Genomic DNA, 13,796 nt, shown 5'->3' on the forward strand with positions numbered 1-13,796 from the left:
GTGCTTATTTATGATTGGATAGGGGTGTGGGAAACGTAGGCTACCCACTGGCTGCCAGTTTTCCTTTACAGCGTGCGTTGGAGCAATTTATTTTTATATTTGAGTTGAAGAATTTGGAAAGACAATATGTTCCCGAGCGCAAGAAACTTGCTCCTTATGCCTAAGAGCGAAACATATCCCTTTTCCATGTCTCTTGTTCACAGAAGTGTCCCTAAAACGTGTGTAAACGCAATTACTTATTACTTAAATCATGCATCATTTCTCAATCATTCTTTATTGAGACAGTTGCGTTAACTAGGTATCTGGCTTTAATCTGGTTGTGGTTATACGCAAAGCTGCGTGATCACTACAAAAGGCCCATGGACCTACCAAAGGCCTGGGCTACAGTTTATGCCATTGAATATATGTACACCAAAGGGAAAGTGTGCATAGGCCTTTTATGTAGGGCTCCCCCAGAGGTATAGTGGCGGAATGGCAGTAATTGAAACGTTCCAGACATCCGGTTATATTTTTAACACCAGCTCCTCGCGCCGAACATGATATTTAGTAATAATGAACTAATTCAGGTTTGAGTGGCAACGGGGCATGTTATAACTGAATAATTTCAAAAAGTGTGCATGTGTAGCTTTATGCGTCACCTAAATCTGCATCTGTGTCTTTCAAGGCTGGCAAATTTCGAAGGTTCTGAGAGTGCCAAATTTAGCAGCGCAACGGGCTCGGGTCTGACGAAGTATACGGAGGACTTTTTCGACACTTCGTTAACGTGGGATGACGTCACCTGGCTCAAGAACGCCACCAGGCTCCCCGTAGTCCTCAAGGGAATCGTAACGGGTAAGCGCCAAATTGAGGATAAACATTTCGTATTGTTTTTTTGTGCATTTCAGAATACGGAAAATCAGTCGCATTGCAAATGGCGCGGGAAGAAATTTCCCACCCACACTGCTATTGTTAAACCCGTGAAGAAAAGAACTTCCATAAGGACGCTCTTTATTTTACCTTCCATCCTAGTCACGATCACATAGCAGCGAAGTTTACTCACTGACCTACCGCGCTATTTCAGTATAGGAAAAGGAAATCCTTGACCGGCTCGCTTAAGCAGGAACTGTGGAAAGCGAAAAATCGGAAGGGTAAAGGGGGCAATCCTTCTTGGTTCAATTTTTGGAAAGCGGCTTTACTCCAGTCTTATTTCCATCAGAGTGTTTTGCTGGGCAGTAACATAGCGTGTTCGTAAGGCATAACGAAATTAAATGAGTTTAAGCAACGAAATGCCACTAAGTTAACGCACAGGCCCACAAGTCATGCTTAAAAGCAAGTGAGGAAACTAAAGGCATCCACAGACGAATGCCTCGAGTTTATGAATTGCCGTTATTTCCATGACTCCCCCTACCAGTCTCGACATTGCTAGCGCTTTTCAAGACACCTTTGTTTTCAAGGAGTAATGCAGACAAAACGCAAGTTTGTTTTATTGGTGCGATTTGGTGTTTTATAATGCCCCCAGTGCTCTTCCGGCAGGAAACAATGCTGTATTGACTGAAAAAAAAAATAATTTAAGCCAACATTTCGATTCTCCCGCTAAATCGTGTTTCGTATCCAGAGGAGGTGTTCAAGTGAAAGTTAGTGCTCAGTTTAGTGATCAGCAAACTGCGAAACGCCTTTTTTTTCATCCGTCATCCTAGACAGTGCCACCATACTGCGCAATGCCGCTGTCCGCACTCGCTTTGTTTATGACTGTCTTTGCACTGGCGTATTTTGTTACAGTACGTGGTAACCGTTTTATGAAACATTGGGTATGCTCGACAAACAGGGCCACGTAAGACAATGTCGCTTACGCCAATCGGCCAGTTCCGTCTGAGACTACCCCAAAGCGCTGGGCTGCTGTGGAGCTGTAACAAGCATAGTGCGCGCAGTACCAACGGCAGTGCGCGCTGGGGATTTTATGTTTACATGTACTTTCGTAACTTCCTTTGTTTGCCCCACCATTCTTACTGCTGCATAGTGGATGTGCACTATATTATCTTGCTGATAATATTTTGCGTTTTGTTGATTGATATATTTCTTCTTATAACATGCGTTTCTGTCTGTTTAATGAATAACAGGAGGTCCCCCCTTCAGTCTCTGACTCTAGGACCTCCTTCTGAAAAATTTTATTGCAAAATTTCTTGTTGTGACACAAAAACGAAATAATCCAAATTCAAATAAATTCAAATTCGACACATTTAAGCGAAAATAGCGGGTTTTGATGGCTTATAAGCTCTGTGTAACTTCCGTTTGCTGTTGCCGGCCTTAGCCAATCACACAGCTGTGCATATTACGTCACATACTCTACAGCGGGCGTGGCCGACGCCAGCTGCAGTAACCGTTGTTGACGCCATGATGTGAACGGCGTCTAAGTAAGACTCTATTCATAGTTTTGTCGAGCGCGCTGATAAGCCCCACTGCTCTCACTCCAAGGGTCATACTCAAACTGCTTTCCATCCTAATTTAAAGCTAAGAATTAATGCATTTTATTTTTAAACGGTATGCCCAGTCAATAAAACCCATTCTTCTGCACCCTGTACGTTTATCTACGCTGCTACCAAAATTGTGCTTGCTCAAAACAGACCGATTGCACTGCTCCCCCCGTGCCACTGATTTCGTAAAGACGCCACAGCTTGTAGCCAGCAGTTGTTTGCTATAGCTAAAAAAATTTGTCTGCTGCATATATATCACGCTTGTAGCAGATTAGCAAAAACTTGTCAGTGCGTGCGGCAAAAGATGATTGACGAAAACGCCGCCGTCATGACAGTGCGACACTCTCGTGCATGCACACTGTCCTTCGTGAAGTCGGTTTCACAACTCTTATGTTTAGTACGATATATTTGAAAACCCAAAAAACTATCCCAAAAACCACTAAAACTGTGCATACCTCTATATAGTAAATACTTCTGGCATGTTCTGATCTGCCCCTTTTAAAATGATCTGAACTGTGGCCTTTCTTCCTGTTCTGTTCACAAGTTTAGCTGTGTTCTGAAAGTGACCCCCTATTTTCAATGCAGCGGAAGACGCCGAGCTTGCAGTGCATAGAAAAGTGGACGCCATCATTGTGTCCAACCACGGAGGCCGACAGCTGGATGGGTCACCGGCCACAGTGAGCAGCCGTTTCTAGACATCGAACGGATCCCCATCTGAGTGGGGTCTTGTTACTCTTTCAGTAGTTGGCTATGTATTTTTGGCGTCAAGCAAGCACAAACGCGACAGCCTTAGCCCATAGACTATGACCATAGCGCACGATGGACAATGGACGCAACCCTGTTGGCCCAACAATCACTACCTCACGCGAGCCAATTTCACTCTAAAACTTTATGACAGAACTACTTCATTTAAGAATACGCTGTGTCACCCTAAGTTCGACTGTGCATTAATTAACCCTGCAGAAGATATGTAAAACATTACTGCGTGAATTTATTACTCATTTCAGGACAGGGGGTGACGTAAAAAATAGAAAGAGCAGGGATGCCTCAATTGAGGTGGCAAAATGTCAGCCCCACCGTGATGCAAGGTGTCTCTGTGCGTTTGTCGGCGCTATTGCTTCAATGTACCCATGCGCGTGGCGTGCAGGTAGAAGCTTTGTCCGAAGTCGTGGAGGCTGTGCGGGGCCGCATCGAGGTCTACGTTGATGGCGGCGTGCGGAGAGGAACTGACGTCATCAAGGCGCTCGCACTGGGCGCGAAGGCTGTCTTCGTTGGCAGGCCAGCACTTTGGGGTCTTGCCTACGATGTACGTATGCTGTCTCAAAACATCACAGGCACTTGTTGAGAAGTTTCCAAAAGCTAGTTCACTTGCGCCATCAATCATTGTTCGAAATTATGTTTATTTCCTTTTTGCATTTAAACTAGAATGGCATGATTACCTCTTAGGAGCGAACCGCACGTCACGTTGTCTCGCCGGTCCAGTTGCTTTGCAACCCCTGGTGCCCAAATGGGACCACAAGGGTGTTTGGTAAACTGGCTCGATTCGTTGACGCCGTATGGTTGGCGGCGCGGTCATGCAGAAGAACTAACTGCCTTGGTGACGTATGCAGCATATCACATTGTTTGCAACAGGAGACTCGCGTGTTAAATGGTTCAACTCCATGCATTTGAACGGACACAAAACGACACAAAGGACCAGTGCACCAGACGTAATATTTCTCTGCTGGCTGGTATGAGGTTTACACTTATGCTAAAGGAACGGGTCATGCTGATAATCACAATGCTGATAGAAAAGGTAATGCACCTTCTAACCTTTTTCGTTCACTTGAACAAGTTTTTAGAGGCGAAGCCCCTTACGGTTGGACTGTTGGCGTCTCCGTCGTCGTCGTAATCGTCGTCTCATGTAGTCACAGTACTAATACAGCGGGAAAATCGTTTACGCCTGGCGCTAGAACGTAACGCGTACTAAAAAACCCCGGTACACTCGTTTACGCCTCGAGCTGGAGCACTTGATAACGCGTACTAAAATAAACACCGGGACAATCGTTTAGGATTAGGATTAGTAAAAACTTTATTTGTTCCCGCAAAACGACGGTTTTTAAGCGCCGCGACGCGGGCCCGGCGTCGGCCTAGGGTTTGCCGGTACTAAGTGCAGCGCCAGCGCTTCCCGTTGCCGGGTCGCCCGGGATCGCCTGCATGTCGAGCGCACCCATGACTTGCTGGACGGCCCAGAATAAGTGTCCTTGTCATTACTGTGTGCAGCGTCCTAGAGCTGCGTTGGATAAGTCCTTGATTGAGCTTCGTTTGGAAACCGGGCCGTTTCAGGAAATGTGCCACTGGTCTGCCAGACACACACCACACACTAGACACACACCCGCTGAATAGAAATTGGGGATGAACCATGTGCAATGTTGCTGGAGCGAGGATGTACCCGGTCTGAAGCTTCCGTAGTAGCACTGCCTCCTCCCGGCCCACACCTTTGTGTGGGGGGGGGGGGGCGAAGGGGGGGAAGGCGTGACCCGTCGAGCCAGGAGGTAGGCCTTGGTGATCTCGTTGTAGCTTGTTCTCGAACCACCACTGACGGTCGGTCTCGAAGGAGCGAAGGGTAAGTGCTCACGCCTCTGAGTGAGCCGTCTTGTAGTTGGATGCAGTTGCGCATTCGCCCATGTGCGCCAGAAACCAACCACTTGACATGAACTTCTCTGCCCTGGGGCCTGGCCTTGCCGATGATGGCGGCCGCCTCTGCGCAAACTCGAGATTTCGCGCAGTTGAGTACAGCCATTCTCGAGTCACAGAGCACTGTGGGGCACTCAGTCTCGGACACGGCCAGGGTGACGGCGGCATCCTCGGCGTCCATGGCATCGGTGCACCGTACACGTCTAGTCGTGGTCTTGGTGCCCGTGGCGGCCTTAACGGCTGCCGCGACGTAGGCTTTGCTGGTACTCTGCCGCATCGACGTAACGCGCGTGCCCATCTTGGGCGTGCATCTCGACGAGGTCGTGCATCTCCGGGTAGGTATTGGGTCAATGCGTTTGTGTGCCATCGCTTCCTCGTTTATGCCTCGCACTGCAGAATTTCGTGATTCAAATACAAGAGACTGTTACAGCAAAGCAGTATACCTCTACCGCCCAACGGTTTCATCTCCGTTGCGAAAAAACGCCAAGGCGCAAAGATTACACGTGTACACTGCATGCTTCGTCCCTCCCCATGTTTTACGTTAGTGGAGATCGCCCGGGATTTCTTCTCAGTACTAGGCACAAACCAATTCCTATGAACAAGATAAACCATCTGTTTTATGGAGGAAAAAGGCGTATCTCCTTACCCAAAGGATAAACTAGCAATGGCTGCGCATTCCAGGCGTAATCGTAGCTTTCCCAAGTTAATGTGTTCGCACTCCAAAGACCGGTGCCGTCCTGGCATGTCTTCAGTGCAGCTCTCGGCACATGCTCATTGCTCGGCATGCTATAATAAGTTACCGCCTGGTCTTAACGCGAACGTCCCACATTAACTACTCAGTGTGATCAAAAGTGCAAATATGGGGAATGGCGATGCCAGCATCCCATTATGGCAAAAAATAGAATCCGTGTTCGGACAGCAGCCCAAGACGTACATGTGCGTTGTTGTCCCAGCGCAGATTCGACTTCTTGCTGTAATAACATGCTGGGCCTCGCCATGCGCCGTATTCGAATATATGATCACACCTGTTGGTCGTGGTGGGACGTTATGGTGAAGTCCTTCTGTGGTCATTGGCTAGAATGTGCAGAGTTGCATCCAGTTGCAGCCCGAACATAAGCATCAGAATCGACTTTTTGCCAAATTACGCATTGTATGTTTGGCCCGAAGCTTCTGGCGTGGCGCATCGCCATCGTCATCCCCATCGTTATCCAATCAAATCCAGTTTTAATGAGAGGCACAATGAAAGCGACACATTCCACACTAGCTGCAAGAGCTAAACTGGAAGCAGGGTCATAATCCTTTCCGTGACAGAATTTTGCCAGCCCTAGACAGAGAGGCACTTCTTCAATAAGACCTATGAGGTCAGCTCTGCACAATGCTGGGCTTGCTACTTAAGATGGTTGGTGAACATGTAATGAGGGTTAGAGGCTTAAATGAGTAATACAAATAAGAAAAGGACCAATGAAAGAAAATCTATCAGATGAACACACGCACATAAAAATAAAAAATTAGAGACACAGGCAGTCACAAGCTGGAGTCAAATCCAGAGATTCTACGGAAACGCGCGAGAGCTTTTAAACACCGCAACGCACTGCCTTTGCTGTTCCAGGGGCCCAAAAAGTCTCTCGTTCTGAGATTTCTCGCCGTAGTAAAGTTTGTGCCGCCATTCGCGTCGAGCACGAACGTGGACAAACACGGAACAGGCGTTCAGTCTCCTCTCGTACACGGCAAAGGGGCACAGAGGTGATGTCACCAGACCGATTTTGTTAAGAAAGGTTTTGGCATAGGCTGCGTTGAGGCGCAGGCGATGTATAGGAAACGGTGGGGTATGCGAAACGTATACTGGCGGTAGAAAGCGTGTCGAGGGGGCAAGTTGTAAGTCTCGGTTCTCGCAGTGCTGGAATTGCATGCGGCATCTGAGAGTTGGGACTATTTCGTTGACGTCCTCCTTGGATAAAGGGAGTTGTGCTGTTGACCTTGTGGAATGGTCCTCGCGTGCAAGCTGATCAGATATTATATTGCCCGTGACTCCACAGTGTCCTGGCAACCATTGCAACTAAAAAGCGCGTGTTCTGCGTAGTGCCCCTGTGTGTATGATGTTGATTTTACAAATCAGATGACCTTGATGAATTCCTCGCTGGAGATGCTCTTTAGCGCAGAGCGGGAGTCCCCGAAAACCAGGGTTTTGGAAGGCAGTCCTTGACAATCTGCAGCGCAGCTTTCAGCGCTGCCAGCTCGGTTTTTGTAGCCAATGTCTTGTGGCTCAGCTTATGGCTCACAGAGACCCCAAAGGTTGTACCTACACACCTAAGCGGAAGATTCGGAAGTAACTGACCAATCATGATATACGTGGGTATCCCCGCCACCGCAGCAAGATGTATGCTGAAGTGTGTAGTAAGTCAATACCGGTAGAGGCCTTCACCCAAGGCATCTATCCAGAGGTCCAAGAATCAAAGACATCGTCCCTATGGTATGATGAAGCCCGCTATAGCCAGGGCATAACTAGACATGCCGCGTCTGGTAAACAACTTGGCAGCGCATTTTTCAGGCAAAAAAAAAACACACCACTATTTTTACGGAATCTCGCTGATTTTCGTATCGACAGCTGCAGCTGTGCTCGTACGTTTCGGTGGTTTCTTCCCGAGCACCAGACAATATGTCTTCAGCTTACAATATGTATATATTCATGACAAAAGGGATTACTTTTGGGAGGCTAACAAGACAGGTGTTAAAGAGAGTAGAGCTAAGGACACTGCCTTGCGAATACCTTGTCTTATAGCGTGTCGGTTAGTAATCCCGCTATTGGTGGACTTTCATATACCGTCCTGTCTCGTAGATAGTGACTTGGCCACGTAAAAATTTGACCCCTGATACCTACAGCTGTCATTTTTGGTGAAACAGCATGATAGCAACACACACCTCCAGACTTACGTGCACAATGCTTCTGCAAAACGTTTAGTAACGATAAACGGAACACCGATTCTCACTATTCGTCGTGCAAGAAAAGGATTTTATTTTGCGTGAGCGTCTTCTCGGAAGAGGCGCTTCTAGGTTATAATCAGGTGTGTCACAGACGGAGTCGTTGATGTAAAATGTTTTTGGGCACAGGGTGAAAAAGGCGTGACGAAGATGCTCGAAATATTCTACCATGAAACAAGAAGAGCCCTGGCACTCATGGGTAAGTATCATCCACAGAATCACTTGAACTTTGCGAAAAGATCAAATGCCCTAAGTTCTTCACCCAGAGCGCACGTGTTACAATGTGCTATATATGATAGATTCCAGGTTATTTGGCAGGGTATAGAAGAAAAAAACTAAGAATAAATCTGCAGAAGTTCAGATAATTGTCTACTGATGCGTAGCGTGCTTGGGTCGCTTTCCCAGAGTGTGATGTCTTTACAGCCAAATATGGCTATGAGTAGCGAAAGGCATTGGATTATTTTATTCTTTTGAAGTTTTCTTTTGTTTCTTTTCGCAAATGATATAAATGTATACCATTGTAGCGGGGAAGTGGCTTTACTTCGCTAATTATTATTTTTCCCCGAATATGCAAGGCGTACTGCGGAGTCAGTTCGTTTACGTTATTTTTTCTTCGTACTTGCACGTTCTTCAGTTTTGTTTAGCGTTCCGTTTCTTATTTTTGATTTCTACCTTTTGATTTTGACAGACCATTTTCTTGAAAATTGTATTTTGTTACGTTTCTTATTTTTTTGGCTTTTCTAAATTCCGTCCGGCCAATGATCTCTATTTACGCTATTATAATGATTACAGGTGTTGCTTTCGCCAAATCTGCATTTTTGTTGAAATGCAGGGCGTTACACGGTCCTAGCCGGGTGGTAGGAGGGGGGAATGAGAAAAGAATGCTACGCATTAAAAATTTATACCTCGTTCACAAGTGGGATGATATGGAAGACAAGCGATGCTAAATTACTGTAATGAATGTTTCTATGGCGACATACTATATTGATCTAACGAAGACACATACACATAACGTTCTTTGAAACACGTTGAAATAATTATCGCCTTATTTGTTTAGAAATAATTTCGCTAAGAAAGACCTAAAGCCGCTACCACACACCCTTCGTAGACATCCATGTATTCACAGCTGACGGTAATTCGGTAATTCTTGCAATTTAACTGTGAACTACGTAATTACGAATAGTAATTGAAACTTGGCGCAATGGTAGAGCCGTCTTTCAATGGGATTTTTTCAAGGCGCATATTAGCGTAATTTTTTAAAAGATACCTGCTGTTGCATTTTGTTGCACTGGACATAGAGCAATGACCTTAATAAAGAGAAGGGCATCTCATAGAGCAGCCAAGTGTGGGAAGACAAGTATCGAAGGAAGACGAGTAATTTTCGGGCGCCATGTTCGTACTACCCAAAAATTTCATGTGATGCAAACACAGATATTCTTTCTTTAAGGCGGCGTCGGACTCCGTTTTTCCACACCTGCGTTTTTTGAAAGCTACAGGTCGTGCGACTTTAGCTCTGGAACAAGCGCGTGCGATTCTTTGTCGACTCGACCTTATAGACCACGCAATCTTGGTCAGAACCTAGCTCAAGACATTTTCGTTGTAAAAATTGTGGACTCACTTGTAGCAGTCTTGCTATAAGTATAATGCCCCACTTGTGTGTGCCGATACGAGGTTATTAATACTAAATCAAGATACGTTGAGTTCAAATATCATGTGCACGGTTAAAATAAAGCATACGCTTAGCCCAGGAACGTGTTATTTCAATTCGTAGAATGAGTGGCTTCGAGCAAATGAGAGAAGCCTTGCAGCTTACCTGATGTGAGTGAGTGAGCGAATAAACTGCACCGCGACGCGTATCTGGCACTGGCGGGTGGGGAACACCCGGTGGAGGGCTTCGTCTTTTCCGTACAGTCATGTGCAATTCAAATGCGAACCGCAGAGCGCACGGCCGAAGATACCGGTGCCGTCACGTGGCAGCGGCTGTGGGGAAACTCACGGACATACGCGGTTGAGATGAAGGGAGCGAGTGCGTCTCCCACTCCGATATGTTGCCCTCTGCTCGCTCGCATGCATGCTTTGTCGCCGCGCCGCAAGAGCGCTAAACGCTGAGCTGTTAGCGAGGCGGCGCAAGATAGTAGGCAACTGCGGTTTAACAAAATTGAACGTTGGGCGAGTTGGTATGATACATCTTGGGAAAAAGCGCGAAAAACGACTACACGTAGAAAAGAACACAGGACGGCGCGCTGTCCTGTGTTGTTTTCTACGTGTAGTCGTTTTTCGCGCTTTTTTCCTCCAAGAGGAAACTGCGGTTACTCAGCGCTCAGCGCCCACTGTCGGCCGCTCCCTGCCTTTGCTAGAGTCACATAGGTGCGCGTGCGGGGCGCAGTGACTCGAACAAACGACGACCATTTGGACTGGCACAAAGCCATGTTTAGTGCAGCCAGGAGTTGATCCTGAGACGTCGCATGCATGCCACAAGTCCAAAAGAAAATAAATTAGCCCATTGCATCAACGACGTCGTAACTCGGTTTATTTCGGCCAGGTAGCAGCCGCACAGTGCCGAGGAATACAGATCGAAGGAAGCGCTTTGTGCCAACAACAACAAAAACAAATGAGATGACGGTGAGCGGCAACCCGAAAACTGCCGTGGCATTATTCCAAAACAATGTTAAAAATGCAAGTGTCATGGCGAACAGTCGCCGGGATAGGCAGCAGCCCCTGAACAACAAAGGCAGTGGCGGGAGCCTTTTTGAGACACTTCAATACTTGGTGAAGTCTCCCTTGGCAGACACAACAGCGGCCACACGTCGAGGAATCGTCGAGGAATGCTCTCGAAAAGGCGCGCCGCGAAGTCGGTAGCCCGGAGGCGCTGCCACTCCTCTTCGACACCTTGCCACAACGCGTCACGCGAGCCGCCCTGTAGCTGTCGGCTACAACGGGACTTATTTATTGCTCCCCACACGTTTTCAATTGTAGTAATCCGCCCCCTGCGGTGGCCACTCGATCATCATCACGCCTCGCTCGTCCAGTAGGTGTTTTGCTGACCGAGACTTGTGTCGTGCTTCGGTCGTGCTGCAAATAATACAGTCCATCCGCGAATTGACCATCGAGGGCGTAGGGTATCACCACGCTGTCAACGATGTCCTCGTAGGAAGCCGCGTTGAAGCGGCCCTCGATACGAACTAACGTACCGAGGCCATGGCTTGAAATCGCACCCCACACGCTAACGGCGCACCGGCCGCTACTTGAAATCCGCTGCAGGTTGCACGACTCGAATCTGAGGAAGAAAGAAATCGCAGTAGGTTAGTGCCGAAATCGTTCGGACGTTTGTTTATCTCTGGGCCATTCGACAGATGCACCTGATGCATAATTTCGCTCCGGGAAAGGCAGGGCTGTAAGCAGCTAAATGACTGCATATGCCTCCGCGATTTGCTGCTACGGCGCGCCGCCTGTAGCCGAACGCGGAGGCCACGGCTCCGCCGTCGTTTTTTCTATTGTAAGTCACAAAAGAAACTTGGCGCCCAAGCTTAGGGGCGCAATTGTTCTGACTGCTGGCGAGGGCTACGCCGAACAAAGATATAAAATAACTGCACTACAAAACGCGTGGTGAGTGGCAACAAACCTTCACGGAAACGAACATGCAAGCAACACGAAAGCTAGTCATGGGCTCGTTTGCAGCTGGTCTATCTTTTAATTATATTCGCACTATCGCTGTGTATTCTATTCCTATTTGGTTTTAAAAGAAAAGGCAAAACATTTGCATCACTCATCACGGCCCTCCAGATGCGTTGGCGCTGGTCCCAACGGCTTGAAAATGTGGATTCGTCCGTGAAGAGAACACAGCTCCAGTCTTCCGCCGTCCAGGTTGCGTGGTCGTTTGCGAAAAGCAGTCTCGCAAGCTTGTTCGTTTCGGAAAGCTTGGGCTTTCTAGCAGGGGCACAATGTAAGCAGCGTCGAACAGTTTTCGTGCTTGCCGAAAGGTCGAGCTCCCACTTGATTTGTTTAGACGTCAGGGACGGCTTTACTGCCGCATCGGCCACGATTAGCATGTCTTGCTCACTTGGGGTAGCCCGTGGTCTGCGTCCTCGGGGAAGATTCTCGATCCGGCCCTCATTGAGGAACGCTTGCAGGATGCTATTCACGGTGCATAGTGGTCGTCCTGTGGCTTTCGCAATATCGCGCTGCCTAATACCTTCTTGGAAGAGGTGGATCATGCGCAGTCGGTCTTCCTCCGGAACGCTTGGCATAGTCGGTTTCAAATGAAGGCAATGCTGACAGCCTCTTGGCATTTTATACAGTTTTGTGTACACGTCACCCTTTTCCTGGTGTCGCGGTTGTGTCCCCGGTCGTAAGCTGAACGCGGCTCCATCTGCAGTACTTCTGTTATCTGCGATTCAATTTCCAGTATTGCTTTAAACATCGTTTGGTCTGCAGGCAGTATGAAACTGCAGTATTAACCCCCCCCCCCCCCCCCCCCGCTTCCAACAAACAAACATCATCCCTAAAAACTTCATCTGGGCACTCCCAGCACGTTTAAAGACATCGGAAGAGTTCCCGTTCTCCACCCTTGGTTATTATTTTTGCCTAGCAGTCTACACCCGTCGAGGAAGTCATCAATCATGTTGTCGCTCGAAGGATAAAGTGTGTGGCTTTGTTAGAAAGGAGGTGTTAATGGACGGCAAAAGGCCGTTCTCGAAAGGACGAGTTGCAGTTTTTACGCGGCTGACAGACTACATTGGTGCACCGGTGTCTGAATGTTATCGCTGCCTCTTTTTCTTTTGCAGGTCACAAATCTGTACAAGACCTCAGACCCAAAGACGTGATTCGTCAAGAGCGCTACGGCTTTAGGATCGGAAATTAAACAACGTGTTGGCCCTCTAACTCGCTTTTGTAGGTTCTGTTCCAGGAGCCTTCAACAAAACGATGGCCTGCTCATTCTTAGCGTAGTAATACCAGGGGCCGGACACTTAGGCTAGTTTTGGTTTTGGAAATAAAGTGCCGCCATGACGCTGGTCGCCAAGCTCAAATTCAGCAACGTTTGCATACGTGGCATTACATTTCCAACATACGCAGCAATAAAGTGAAGGGATGCTATTATTGTAGAAATAAAATGTGTTTCTGGCTATTTCCTTTCTTTTTTTGAAGCCCTGTTTATTTCTTTAGTCGCTTCATGCGTTGCACCGACGGGCGGCGCTTTCGCTCTTATCTCTTCTGCTGCCATCCTGTCCGTCTGCTCCTGCCGCACGTGTAGAAGTTTTGTATACCTTGAAGGTGAAAAATTCGGTGTCAGTGAGCGTGAACGGCGCCAAAATGTCAAAGAAACTGAGAAAAGGACGCAACGCGTGCTTTGCTACTGTGCGGCGCGACAACTCGGGAAGGAATAGCACAGCGAAATTTTCCCGGTTCCCAGCGGACGGGAAGTCAGCACACTTTTATTCAGTCAAAGTTATGAAGAGAAGCAAGCGCTATCCCTATCGAAAAAGCTGCAGGGCGAACTGAAAACCTTCCGTCGTTTTACAGGGAATTTCCTTTGTTTGGTACAACGCATTTGTCAGTAACATTGCAAGCATATGAGGCTACTTGTAGACAGTTTCTGATAAGCCGATTGATGCACGCGGACACGCAGACCGAAATTTCGCTTCGGTATGGGTTTGGTGAGTGGTTGCTCTTCATTTTCTTTTTCCTGTAAAA

At 47.6% G+C, this 13,796-nt stretch overlaps 1 protein-coding gene across 1 annotated transcript in view; it reads left to right on the forward strand.

Moving 5' to 3' along the window:
• LOC144153482 (2-Hydroxyacid oxidase 1-like) overlaps positions 1–13,161 on the forward strand; it is a 51,018-nt gene extending 37,857 nt beyond the window's left edge. Inside the window, exons 7-11 of the mRNA XM_077685124.1 lie at positions 665–831; positions 3,036–3,127; positions 3,598–3,756; positions 8,235–8,304; positions 12,890–13,161. Coding sequence (XP_077541250.1) covers positions 665–831; positions 3,036–3,127; positions 3,598–3,756; positions 8,235–8,304; positions 12,890–12,966 — 565 coding nt within the window. The 3' untranslated portion in view covers positions 12,967–13,161. The remainder of the gene's footprint in view (positions 1–664; positions 832–3,035; positions 3,128–3,597; positions 3,757–8,234; positions 8,305–12,889) is intronic.
• The last annotated feature ends 635 nt before the right edge of the window (positions 13,162–13,796 follow it).

Source organism: Haemaphysalis longicornis, unplaced genomic scaffold, assembly GCF_048455015.1.
Source record: "Haemaphysalis longicornis isolate Haplotype H1 unplaced genomic scaffold, Haemaphysalis longicornis Haplotype H1 scaffold_9, whole genome shotgun sequence".
Lineage (NCBI taxonomy): Eukaryota > Metazoa > Arthropoda > Arachnida > Ixodida > Ixodidae > Haemaphysalis > Haemaphysalis longicornis.